Genomic DNA, 12092 nt, shown 5'->3' with positions numbered 1-12092 from the left:
AGTCTTTTTTACCGATCAATCTTTACCTCGCTAAATGTGTCAAATTGTCAAAGGGAATACACAAAACAGTCCTCTCAGAAGTTGCAGCAGTCAAAACGTTAATTACAGAATTTGATAAAAACCTTTTAAAAAAAGATAGCAGCTGACCAGTACAGTGACCACAAAGTACCGCCACTGGTGTGACCGGAGGTGCCCTGCTCCAGTTTCCTTTACAGGAACGGTTACTTAATGAACAAAATGTCCGGATTACACGCTGCCCGTGTCACGTGTAAGTCGTCGCCATCCAAAAATAGGATGTGGGACGTTTTAATTAGCTGCTCAACGGGAAAATGCAACACCGGAGCAGCGGCGCTGGCAAGTAGTTGTCATAGAAATTCTGCTTTGTCACGGACTACTTAGAGAAAGGTCAGGGAACGTGTTTAGTAAAAATGTGTGAGGTGTTGAGCTAGAGTGAGAGAGAGAGCGAGACGTGGTGGAAGCTGATGGGGTGGGGGAGTGAGAATCAACGCTGAACGAGGAGGATGCACTCGTCCTGCCCCTTCCTTTCCAGAGAGATCCTAAGAATCGTAACTGAAAAGACTGACAATCTGTTTATTCTTATGCACTGCAAACACTATTTTGTTGTTCTCTATTGGAAACTTTGCGTCCACCCTAGTAGTTTTTTGGCGTTTTCTCTTCCGGGGTGGCTGAGGTCAATGCAACAGCTACAACTTGTGAAAAGTTGACTGAGTGCCTTTGATTTAGTCGGTAGACAGAGTGGCGGTGGGTGGAGAACGTGACAGGTCCATCTGGCAGACTGGTGCTTCAAGGTGAACGTTTCGCACGCACCAGAGTAGAGAGACCTCAACAGTTTCAGGGTTCCCAGAGAAAATGCCAAATACTTTGATCAGAAGCAGACTCCAGAAAGGAGCAGGTTCCAGGCGTTAATGCAGATAAAGGTTTTACTTGACTGTTCACCCGTGCTGCCTCTAAAGAGGAAGTCCACTGATTTGACAGTTGAATCATGTCCTTTGGTGGCTCGGGAGGAGCTCCGTCAGGTCCTGAGGAGATTACTCAAATGACTTTACTTGACTAGAGTGACACTGAGACAAACCACAAATTTACAGCATCGGGACCGAGGCGATGCACTCAGGATTGTACTGTAACGCAAATGATACGTTCTGGCCTGATAAGACGGGGGCTTTTTCACGGAAAACTGTTGCCTCTTTTCTGCAGCAGATGTGTGCGTGCGCTGGATGCGTTATGAAGTCGTCTCTGCATGTGTTTCTGCAGACTACACACTCAGACAACTGGGGTGTAGTAGAAAGGCTGTTTGGTTGCGTTGAGTGCTTTTAACATCAGCGGCATATTACGAACAGGCTAATTAGCCAGGAAAACTTGTCTCTGGATGCACCGCCATGCTGCTTTCTACTGTAGCTCTCTTTTAAAATCATCCACTCATCATATCGTCGGGGCTTTATCGCTGCATCCCGCGGGACCTGAACCATTCCTCTCCCTCTCTCTCATCCGATTCCATCCTTCTCTTCTCTCGCTTTCTCTTCAGGGCACAGCGAACAATCAGACGGGTATTTTCCCAGAATCCTTTGTGAAGATCATAAAGCCCCTCCCAGAGGGTGAGTCGGAAGGCGACGGCGGGGACCACACCTACAGCTGTCTGCGCTGCCTCATGCTCACCCCCACTGGAGTTGACACCAGGTCTGCTTAGGAGGGTGACTGCGTGTGTCTGTGCATGTTTGTGTGTGTGTGTGTGTGTGTGTGTGTGTGTGTGTGTGTGTGAGTGTTGGTGTGTGTGTGAAAGTAATTATTTATTGGATTTTAATGACTTAACTGGTTGAGAAAAAAAAATAGACACCGAAAAAGGCCTTTAAGTTGAGTGTTACAGACGAAGCAAGGATTTCATGCTAAGGTTTTGGATCACCACATACTTCCAGTGACGCCGCTTGAACCTTCCACTGTGTCGACGTCATAAGCAGCGGGACAGGTTGCGGGGGAAAATTAAGTTAGGTTAAGTGGTAACTCGGGCTTGCGACAGATGAACAGCCTCTCTTTAAGTAAATGTACACCAGACTTCAGGATGGAAATGATGGACTGTAGTTTTGTCCAAACCAGCGCTATAAGGCCTTTTAAAGGTTTAGGCTGTAACTTGTAGAAATATGTAATAGTTTGCGTGCTTTTTTGATTTCCCTCAAGTTAAAAAAAACTCAAAAGTGTATCAGTCCACCTCAGCTCAACTGTTGAAATATGATTTTGTGAACGCTGTGTACAAAGCAGTTCTACTCTGTTGAGGAAATTTTAAATTTTAATTTAGTCCATTCAAGGTGTTTTTTTTTTTTTTTTTTGGTAAGTGATGAAATCAAACTGTAATCCTTTTATCGAGTGCATTAGTTAAATCTCTTGCTCCATATCTGTTATTTATACCTTAAGGGGTGAGTCTTCCAGCTGTGCATCGATCTTTAAAAAGACTGCCAGTCCTCCGAATAGCAGCGCAGTTTCAGTTTCAGTAAATGTGCGTGAACTAGAGGATTGTGTGTTCCTTTTCACAGAGACGTGTGTGTACAAGAGGACCTCACCATCCAGCCAACATACAAGGACTTACTGTCTCGTATGAGGTAGGACTGTTCTTGTGAAATAAATCTTACCTCAGAGTAGACAAGACTGTTTTTCTTACTGCTCCTCACTTATTTTGTGCCGCTCAGGCTGAAACAAAGGATTTGATGGACATGAAAAAGTGTGTGTTTCATGTCCCCTTTTTTATCGCCTTTACACCCATGCGGAAAACAGCGATTGAGAGAAATGTGAGAATCGTTTTTTTGGGTGTTAAAAGTCAACGGTTGTTCATTTGTGGAGGGGGAAATTATTGTATGCAACCTCACACCTGTGAGTGAGTTACCACACCTTCCAACAAATGTGATAATGGAATACCAATTGGACATATTTGATGAAAGGTTGGAGGGAAGTCAGTGGGGCATGTGGCAATTATACTGTTTTTGCATGTAAGCCATCATATTTTTACATCCTAATCACACTAACAATCTTATATGAGCCTTAGTTTCCTACTTCTGGTGCTGACTGATAACCTTTAACCTCCGCTTTGTAAAGCATTTGTAAAGTATTGGCCCCTTTTTTATCAAAGCCAAACAAATTAGATTTCAAAAGATGGCAATTAAAATCACCGATCTAATCTTTTTGTCCTCAAAGTCCACGCACAGCCGAACGAATTTTCACATCCAGTGTTTCTTCCTGAGATGTTCTGGCGACCTTTGCACCTTTGTGCATTTCGCTCCGTCGGCACTTTGCGTGTGCGGTTGCGGTGAAATTCCAGCAGAGGCAAGGATGAGCGGAAGTCCATTAAGTCACCGGTCTGCCCCGAGGGGCAGCGTAGTTAGCCGCTGTGCACTGCAAACCTGCAGATTGTCGAATGCCAATCCTCACTGCTCGTCAAATTGGTTCCCGTGGGACCTCCGACTCCCCCTCACCTCCCCTCCCACTGCACCACCATCAGCGGATGCATATGGTCATTACACTATCATATCTCTTCTCTCTGTTTTTTTTCTCTTTCACTCTCCCTCTGCCTCTATCTCTCATTATCCGGTAATTTAGATAGGTGAGCGCTATGATGATTAGCCCTCCCCATTCATAATCAGTTCATTTCCGCCGCTTATCTGCTCATTATTGTTTTTCTGTGTTCGGGCCTATTGTGCCCTGGAGTAGGATTGATGAGACCCCGCTCCTGAGTTTTAATATGGCTTAGCACTGATAAAGTGAGAGGGGGGAAAAATGAAGCGATCCGGGGGAGGAGAGGGTGGTGGTGGTGGAGGTACGAGGAGACGGTAAGCAGGGGAAGAGAAGCGAGAGAATGGCGTTGTATAAAACAAGAGAGAGGAAGAAGAAAGGAATCAGTGAGAAAAGAGTGTAGCAACTGCAAATGTTGCCAAACCACCTGCACTAGTTAATGTAGTAAATAAAAAATACAATAACTTGTTTCAACTATGAATTAGTCTGTAATGGAACAAAGCTAATTCATTTACTAAATCACATCACATTAACCTGTGATTATTGGTTTCCAGTCATTACCATGAACACATCTGATCACATTTGAGCACATTTAAAAACACTGTCGCATTCCGACATTTCATCGCACCACCCATCAGTGTTGTTTCCGCTGAGAAAAGCAGAGAGAGAGGGAGAGACTCCAACGAGGCCGCTGGTCGTAATTCTGTCATCAGCTCGGACATGTTTTCTGACACACCGCATAACACTGCTCTTATATTTGAGTGTGCATGTTCTATAAATATATATATTGTTATCAAATGTCCATTATACAGTAGTGTGTAGTAATTTCACTGCTACTAGAACGTGTGTGTGGAAGCGCATGTGGACGGGCATGTCTCCTATAATAAATGCCGCTTGTCCTTTCATGGCTTGTGGCAGGAAGTGACTGAATATTTCTGTGCTTGTCCTTCATCAGATGTAATACTTCATCACGTTGTGCCTCCGGGAAGCCAATAGAGAACCTCACAAAACTGGGACTGTGTCTCTATCTTTGTTTTTTTCTTTGTCTCCCTCACTAATTCCCGGACGCCAACGTTACGGCCGGTTCGTTTCTACTGTCTGTTTTCGTGCGGCGAATACAGCGAAGGTTGGCCTGGCTGTCAAACTTCCTACCTCCACCGTCTTGGTGGTAATTCTCACAGCAACATTTTAATCAAACAGTAATGTATCAAGAGAAGCTACGTGGGGGCCAGTTGTTTCCTTCACTGGAAAAATATGGTGCTGGACTTTCTTCTAATGTGGGTTTCAACATTAGAAGCGCAACAACCATTTAATATGAAAGAAACATAAAAAAGTAAGTTTATTCTCATAGAACAGTCTGAATAAGACCCCATACGACAATAATAAAAATAATAATAATAATACTAATAATAATAAAAAATACAAATTGTGTCAAAAGAAAGACAAAATTCGTTTTTTATCTTTCATTGTCCTCAGAGAAGTGAATAAGCTTCTGAATCATTGCTATTGTACATGAAGCGATTTTGCTGCAGTTGCCATAAACAACTGATATTGCAGCTGTAACATGTGCGAGCCTCCATCTCAGTCGAGCGCGATTAGCGCTGATGTTTTTTCCAAATACAGACGTTGCTGCTGCTTGGCCCCTTCTGTCTTTATCACTGTTTGTTGCTATTGATTATTTATTTGTTAAGATATTTTAAACATGTTGAAAGCCACATTTCGATTTGTCTCTCATGCTTTTCTATAACAACAAGCTCAAAAGCTTGTAAATGGAAATGTAAATTATTATTTATTGAAGTTGTACTTGTACACAAAACAGCTTTAACCTCTTTTTATTTCCTTTTTGGACATGTTTTACATTAAACATTTTGGAAATTCTTCGGTCCTGGTACGACTGTTTAGGTTTAAATCTGAGTCCGGCTGCTGCGATGTCATACACTCAAATGAATGAGAATAAAAAGGGAAACATGTCTGCGGTTTAGACTACCTGAAAACACCCAGAGTCTTAAGTCCCTGTCTCCTCTCTCAGAAACGTCTTCGAGAAGGACAACATTGCCCTGAACTATCGTGACCCCGAAGGCGACCTCATCCGCATCCTCGACGACGAGGACATCCAGCTGATGATCAAGGAGAGCAGAGGTCAGCAGGGCAAAGTCAAGAGACCTGTCAATCAGTTTCCGTGGGAGCTGCATGTGACCTTGGCCTCTGACCTTTCTGTTTACAACACCGAGGCCTGAGAGAGAAGTACAGAGTTGATTTTAAGGGAAGTAGAGAAGATATTTAGTATGCTTTTATGAAAACGACGAACTTGACCATGTGAATTATGTTGGCGATATTGCCTGTGTGTGGTTTGTCTTTCCCTGTCATTCGCAGCTCCATTCGTGCCAACGGGTTCACCGCTGTGTCAGTTAGTGGCCGATACATTTCACTTAGTAATAAAATACTTTAATAACATCGTTACATTTTGCATGCTTTCGTTATGTCGTTGTTGGGAGTTGTTGCTATCAGTTGCTGTACACGCAGAGCAGCACACAGCCTGGTAGATGCAATGTTAGTCTGGGAGCCTCAGCTCAGGGTAAAGAAAACAGCGGGAGTACAGAAAATTTCCTGTGTAAATTAAGAGGTGAGCTGACTCTTGAGGCTAAATTTCTCTCATTAATAAACCACTGTTTACATTGAGTGTGTGTGTGTGTGTGAGTGTGTGTGTATGTATTTGTTCACATGAACAAATCTTAGGCACATTCAGAGATTCTTTTACGCATGTACAGATCGAGTCTCACTCCTCTCCAAACCCAATTGCAAAGAATGTAGCTACAACAAGAGCTTCGTAATTTATCAAGCAAAACATATTTTCTGGTTCCAGTCTCTCGAATGTGAGGATTTGCAGCTTCCCTCTGTTATATATCGCTGAAACCTGAATCTCTGGACTCTGTTGGTCTCGCAAAAAAGCAATTTGAAGACGTCACTTTGAGATTCGGGGTTGGGATGGACATTTTTCACTATATCCTGACATGTCACTGCCCTAAATGGGGAAGACGGACAGGGATGAAGCTCTGGGAACAGCTGTGTACGGTAAGTGGACCTTTCATTGAGAATTTGTTGCAGCCCTATTTGCAATTGCACAGACTTTTCGCCAAAGAGCAAACCAAAGCTTCTCCACTTCAACTGCAGCAGCCACTGCAACACTGCAACATTATGACTAGAGCTCGAATTGACTGGCATGTTTTAAAACAATCTGTCAAATGGATTCTTGCCAGATCATTCTTTGCACCGTCTCAAGACTACCGGACCAAACTAGGAACAAAACTTGAACTTCCCAAAACAAAACAATCATCGAGTATCGATAAATGATTTCAACCAGCTAAGATTGGATCCTGCAAAGTCTTTTGTATTTGTTTTTATGTGTGTCTTTCAAAAAGCACAACAGTAGCCTCCTGGCTTCATCTCACTCACACCGTGCATTCACATTTTGTCCATGTGTCTGCATTTCATTCACATTCGCCTCAGGAAATTCAGATATTGCCTTTGCTGGCAGGACAATTTTTCCTCATCTTTAATGCAAAGTTATTCCCCTCGTATTCCTTTTAACCACCTCTCCCAGGCACTGTGGAAGTTTTGCATCTTTAAAAGTTGGTTATTGAACCAGAGGTGACTGATACTTACCCAAACTGTGGAAACACACTCATTCTATTGCATATTCAGGTGTGTGTTTTGCTCTTTTTGTAAGCATTACTGGAAAAATGACAAATGCATAAAGGGGAAAAAAAAAAAAAGAGAAATATGCTTGTCTATTCTGTGATGGATTGGATTTGACAGCAAATTTACATCTTTTATGCTTTTCTATACGGGGAAGAGATATTTTATTGTCAGTTTGGCGCGAAATCCAACTTCTTTTGGACCAGTGTCTGAAATAACAGTTTTTTTGTAAAAGCTAAAACACAGTTAATTCCCCATCCTAAAAGACAGATGATCACTTTTCAGGTGTTAATGGGTTTTTTGGTGATGATCTGATCCTGTGAAGCACAGCACACTGCCCTACATGGCACATCATTACAATTCACTGTCACAGAAATGTTATGTCGCTATGCTTTGTGCAAAAATTGAAAGATTGCACTGATGTTTTTGGGCTGGGGGCAGTAGAAAAAGAAAAAGTAAACCCTGATGTAAGCCACAGACGCCGCACACACAAATCCACTCATGTAAAGACACACACAAGTGATCACACATACAAACACTGAGATTTATCTGCGTTTAGATCACAGGGTAAATCACACCAGTACAGGGGGAATTATATGGATAAAGTGCCTTTGATAAACCTGTTTGTCTCTGTGATAACTTTATGTATATATTACTCTGTTTCCAATTACATCTATTGGCTTTTTCAATTTTGAAGAGCGGATGAGAATTCCAGTGATTGACAAGCGCAGTGACACTGGTTTGACATTGGCAGAAGTGGAGTGAAGTAAACACTGTGTGTTACTTTGCGGTGCCATGCCTCATGAGCACAATCACTTTTTATTGAATGCTTTCGGCTCTTGCAGCTCTGTGATTGCTTTCAGTCAGCGCCTTGTTTTCGTTTGCGATTAAAGGGAGAGCCCGCCGCCGCAGCCAGGCCCTTAACCTGCTGTGGCGTTTACCACTCACACTTAGCTGATGCTTTCATCCAGGGCAACTTAACACTGAGTGAGAAGGTGAGGGTTGCGTTCAAGGACACTGCTTACTGATGGACAATGTGGCAGATGAGGTGTTGGTCTGCGGTTTCTTTAGAGGCAGAAACCATGACCATGACGTTTTCCTTTAAATTAAAATAGCATTATTATATTGGTCTTTGGGGGGGGGGGGGTTGTTGTGTCATACTGTAAAAGCCACAGTGATCGCAAATGTTGTTCATCCTCTGCTACTAAGAGATATTGGTTTGACTGATTGCACCTGTCTGTGATGACAATGCCAATACCCTCATGATAAGTAAATAACATATTCAAATTGTTTTACCTCGTGTTAGTTGATGGCATTTTCAATCCCACTGTGTAAAGGCACAAAATCTCACTAAAGGATGCTGATATAATAATGTTGGTGTAACGTCCAGTGTCCAGTTATTGGAGTAGTTCAACATTTTGCGAAATGCAATTATTCGCCGTCTTGCCAAGAGTTACCGTAGATGAGAAGATACCACTCCAATGTCCATGCGATAAATATGAAGGTACAGCCAGTTAGCTTAGCTTTGCATAAGCACTGTAAACGGTTAGTCTGGCTCTGGTAACAAAAAGAGTGAATCTGGATGGTCAAACAGGCTAACAAGTGATACCAGGCTAACAAGTGATACCAGGCTAACAGGTGCTACCAGGCTAACAGGTGCTACCAGGCTAACGGGCCATAAGGTGATATCTCCACCGGTCTGCATAACAAAATTCGGAGCGATAAGATTGTAATGCCTTAGCAGTGTGTTGTGGCATGAAATTACACTAATGGGCTGAATGAAATGCTTAAATCAAAGTTTAAACTTTGAAAGTACACGATTGCTGGAGAACATTTTTTTCCTGTGTGTCTGTATTTCTCTGTCTGTCGATCTGACCCAGCCGGTCTGTTTAACATTATGTCACTTTCACGCTCTGTATCTCTCTGTCCGTCATCCTCAGCCTCTCTGCGTCTCATAACCCACTCCGTGAGAGAGGGCGGACTCTGTCTAAGTAGCATGTTCTCCAGTCAACCTTTGCCCAGAATTTAATTATCAACATTCGTCTTTGCTGCCACGATGGCCCGCTGTACATCTAATTAAGCTCATAATGAATGTCATTTGGCCCAAAGTCATGTCAGCCTGTGAACCAGCCATGTACCAGGAATATGCACTGAAATGTGGGGCACGTGCTGAAGTAGCACAGAGTTAGAAATGGAGGAATGAAATTTCCTTTTTTTACATTTTCAATTAGATTCTATATAGTTATATGTATGTCAGCCAATCTGAGCAGTTGATTAGTAAAGCAAAATCAGCAGGGTTTATTTAAGACATCGGCAGGGCTCTGTAAAGGGTCGAGACATGGAGACCGCAACATATCAGCTGGTCTGTTATTTGGACCTAGCATCTACAGGTCGACGTGGACCCCTGAAGATGACAAGCTGAAAGACGAATGATGTCTGCTGGTACTCAGGGTGTCTCACTGGTGCACTGAAGGATTTTCAGCCTGAGCACACGGCCGACAGTGTGGGATGGAGGAAACTCAGCTCCGAAATCTGAAACTCAGTGAGAAGGACTGCAGGGGTTGCGAGGACACAGTCAAGAGGTGGACCACCGGTGAAGGCAGATGGGATGCTAACCAGTGGAGATTAAAAAAAAGAGATATGGGGAAGAGGTAGCTAGTAGATAGTTATTTTAACAAGTTCTGTCCACAAAAATCACTCCCAAGATTTATCTCTTCTGAGGGAACATCCTCACCTAAAATACTCTCTCTCTTAAAAAACCAAAAAAAAACAAAAACCAAACCCTTCCTATTTCCTGGGCGCTTATGTTTTGTTGCATGCACCAGCAACCTTGAGGCACTTATGTCTGGTAGAATGTGAAACTGAGCGCTTGTGGCATTATACTCGATCGGCTTCTCCCCCCTTGATCCACCACGGCTTGGATTGTACGTCCTTCGTACTGTGCTTTGAACAAATGTGTCTGCCAAATAATTCAATATTTCAGCCAGATAAGAGGCTGATGGGCAACAGACAGTAGGAATAAAGAATACACCCAAATGCGGAGACACAAGGGGCGACACGCTAACATTTCCAAATTAGCACTAACACAAAGTACACTGATGGCTGACGGTAATGTCATTAGTTTAGCAAGCATTTGGTCATAATACAAAGAGTTGGACAAATTAAAATTTTGACCTGATGATGGCACTAGATGAAAAGTCAGAGGATCACCAAAGTTATTAGGATTCATCCTCTGGCCACCACGAATGTCTGCACAAAATTTCATAGTGATCCATGGTAAGGCTGCTGAGTTATTTCGGTCTGGACCAAAGCAGTGGACCGACAGACTGACTTTACCATCCATGGAGCCGTGCCGCTAGCTTGGCTAAAAATACCTTCATCCAGTTACCACAGTAACCGGCACTGTTTTTTTGTGATACCCTAAAGAGTCTGAAATCCTCTTCTCACCCTCCACGAGTGAGCTGGAGAGAAGGATCAGCTAGAAAACATCTCCGTGCTGCAGCTGTTTGGGGGAATGCAATCAGTGCAGACGGAGGGGTTCATGTCAGAGAGCGAAACGGTGCCTTGGATCAGCTGCTCACCCTCCCGGCTGACTGGTGAAACAGACAGATGTAAGGGACCCAGCCTCAATTTACCAACACGTGCTTTGTGGTTGGTGTTCATTTCCCCACACTTGTTCCTGTGTGCTTTCTCACTCCCTCCTGTTTACTCCATCTTCTTCACCTGACCTGACCTTCCTGTCATTTTCTCCTCTGTTCTCCCCCTCGTTACCTCTCTCATTTGGCAACTCCAGTATTTTAAATCTTCCCTTACTGGAATAACCGTTTTCCATTTGCAGAGGGTACCCACTCAGAATAGCACAAGGGGTAGTTAAATCGCGTCATGATAAGTTACTGCTCCTGCTGTGGCCGTTTTTCACCGCAGTTGTGTTGGGAGATTGCTTTTTCAAAATCACATTATTCCACGATCCAAATTGCTTTTGGAAGGGCTTTGCAGCGAGGAGGATATCCATTTAAAGTTTCCTGATAAGGTAAACTGTGCCATTAGTTTGAGTAATGTAGATTTGAAAATTGTTTTTTGGACCTTTTCATAGAACTTGGGCTAAACATTTGTTGGACGTGTACCTCTACAATAGTGTGCTTTCATGTGTGTATAGCTCTGTCCTAATGATTACTGCACAGCCGCTTATTGTAACCATGTCGTGGGTACTGCATTCACGCCGGGGAATTTATTTTTAGTCTTAAATGCCAAACGTGTTTACAGAATCGCTCTAGTTTGACTCGAGTATTGATGGATAATATTATGCCGCTGTGCAGGATAGTATCCGTATTGAGGATGATGGAATGATGGCTCAAGCAACAGCTATGAAAATAAATTGGAAGCGGTGATGAATCTAGAGGGAATTATTTTCATTTGCTATTTGTAAAGGTTTAAAATTTGATGTTGGCAGTATAATCTCAAGCTGTGTCCAAAATCACCTGCTCATTTACTCATTCCCTGCCCCATACATAATAGACACCCAGCGGTTTACTCTATAGTGAATGGTGAATTGAGATTTTCAGATGCAGACGCAATGTCCTCTGTCATTCTGGAGGAGCTTCCTGCAGTCTGAGGAAAATAAACCTGATGATGTTATCTCAGCTTGGGGCTTGGAGACTTTAAAATTTCAATTTAACACCCGAGTATGGGGTTTGAAAGATGTGGAGTGTCACGGCTCGGTAAAGAGGTAGGAATCAAAATCATCACTCAGAGACGTAGACCGTGGAATAAAACAGTTCACCTTTGCTTAAGAAAGTAAGAGGCAACACGAGCAAAGGGGAAATGGCGAAGGGCAGAGTCTGTAGGCAGGCAGGAGTTGGCAACGGGAGAGCGAAAGAACGGGT

At 43.1% G+C, this 12092-nt stretch overlaps 1 protein-coding gene across 1 annotated transcript in view; it reads left to right on the top strand.

Moving 5' to 3' along the window:
• The window catches only part of ncf4 (neutrophil cytosolic factor 4), a 29391-nt gene extending 23227 nt beyond the window's left edge, over nt 1-6164 (top strand). Inside the window, exons 9-12 of the mRNA XM_040145025.1 lie at nt 1249-1276; nt 1537-1695; nt 2544-2609; nt 5543-6164. Coding sequence (XP_040000959.1) covers nt 1249-1276; nt 1537-1695; nt 2544-2609; nt 5543-5750 — 461 coding nt within the window. The 3' untranslated portion in view covers nt 5751-6164. The remainder of the gene's footprint in view (nt 1-1248; nt 1277-1536; nt 1696-2543; nt 2610-5542) is intronic.
• The last annotated feature ends 5928 nt before the right edge of the window (nt 6165-12092 follow it).

Source organism: Xiphias gladius, chromosome 15 (genome assembly GCF_016859285.1).
Source record: "Xiphias gladius isolate SHS-SW01 ecotype Sanya breed wild chromosome 15, ASM1685928v1, whole genome shotgun sequence".
Taxonomy (NCBI): Eukaryota; Metazoa; Chordata; class Actinopteri; order Istiophoriformes; family Xiphiidae; genus Xiphias; species Xiphias gladius.
This window is presented reverse-complemented; position numbering and strand designations above follow the sequence as displayed.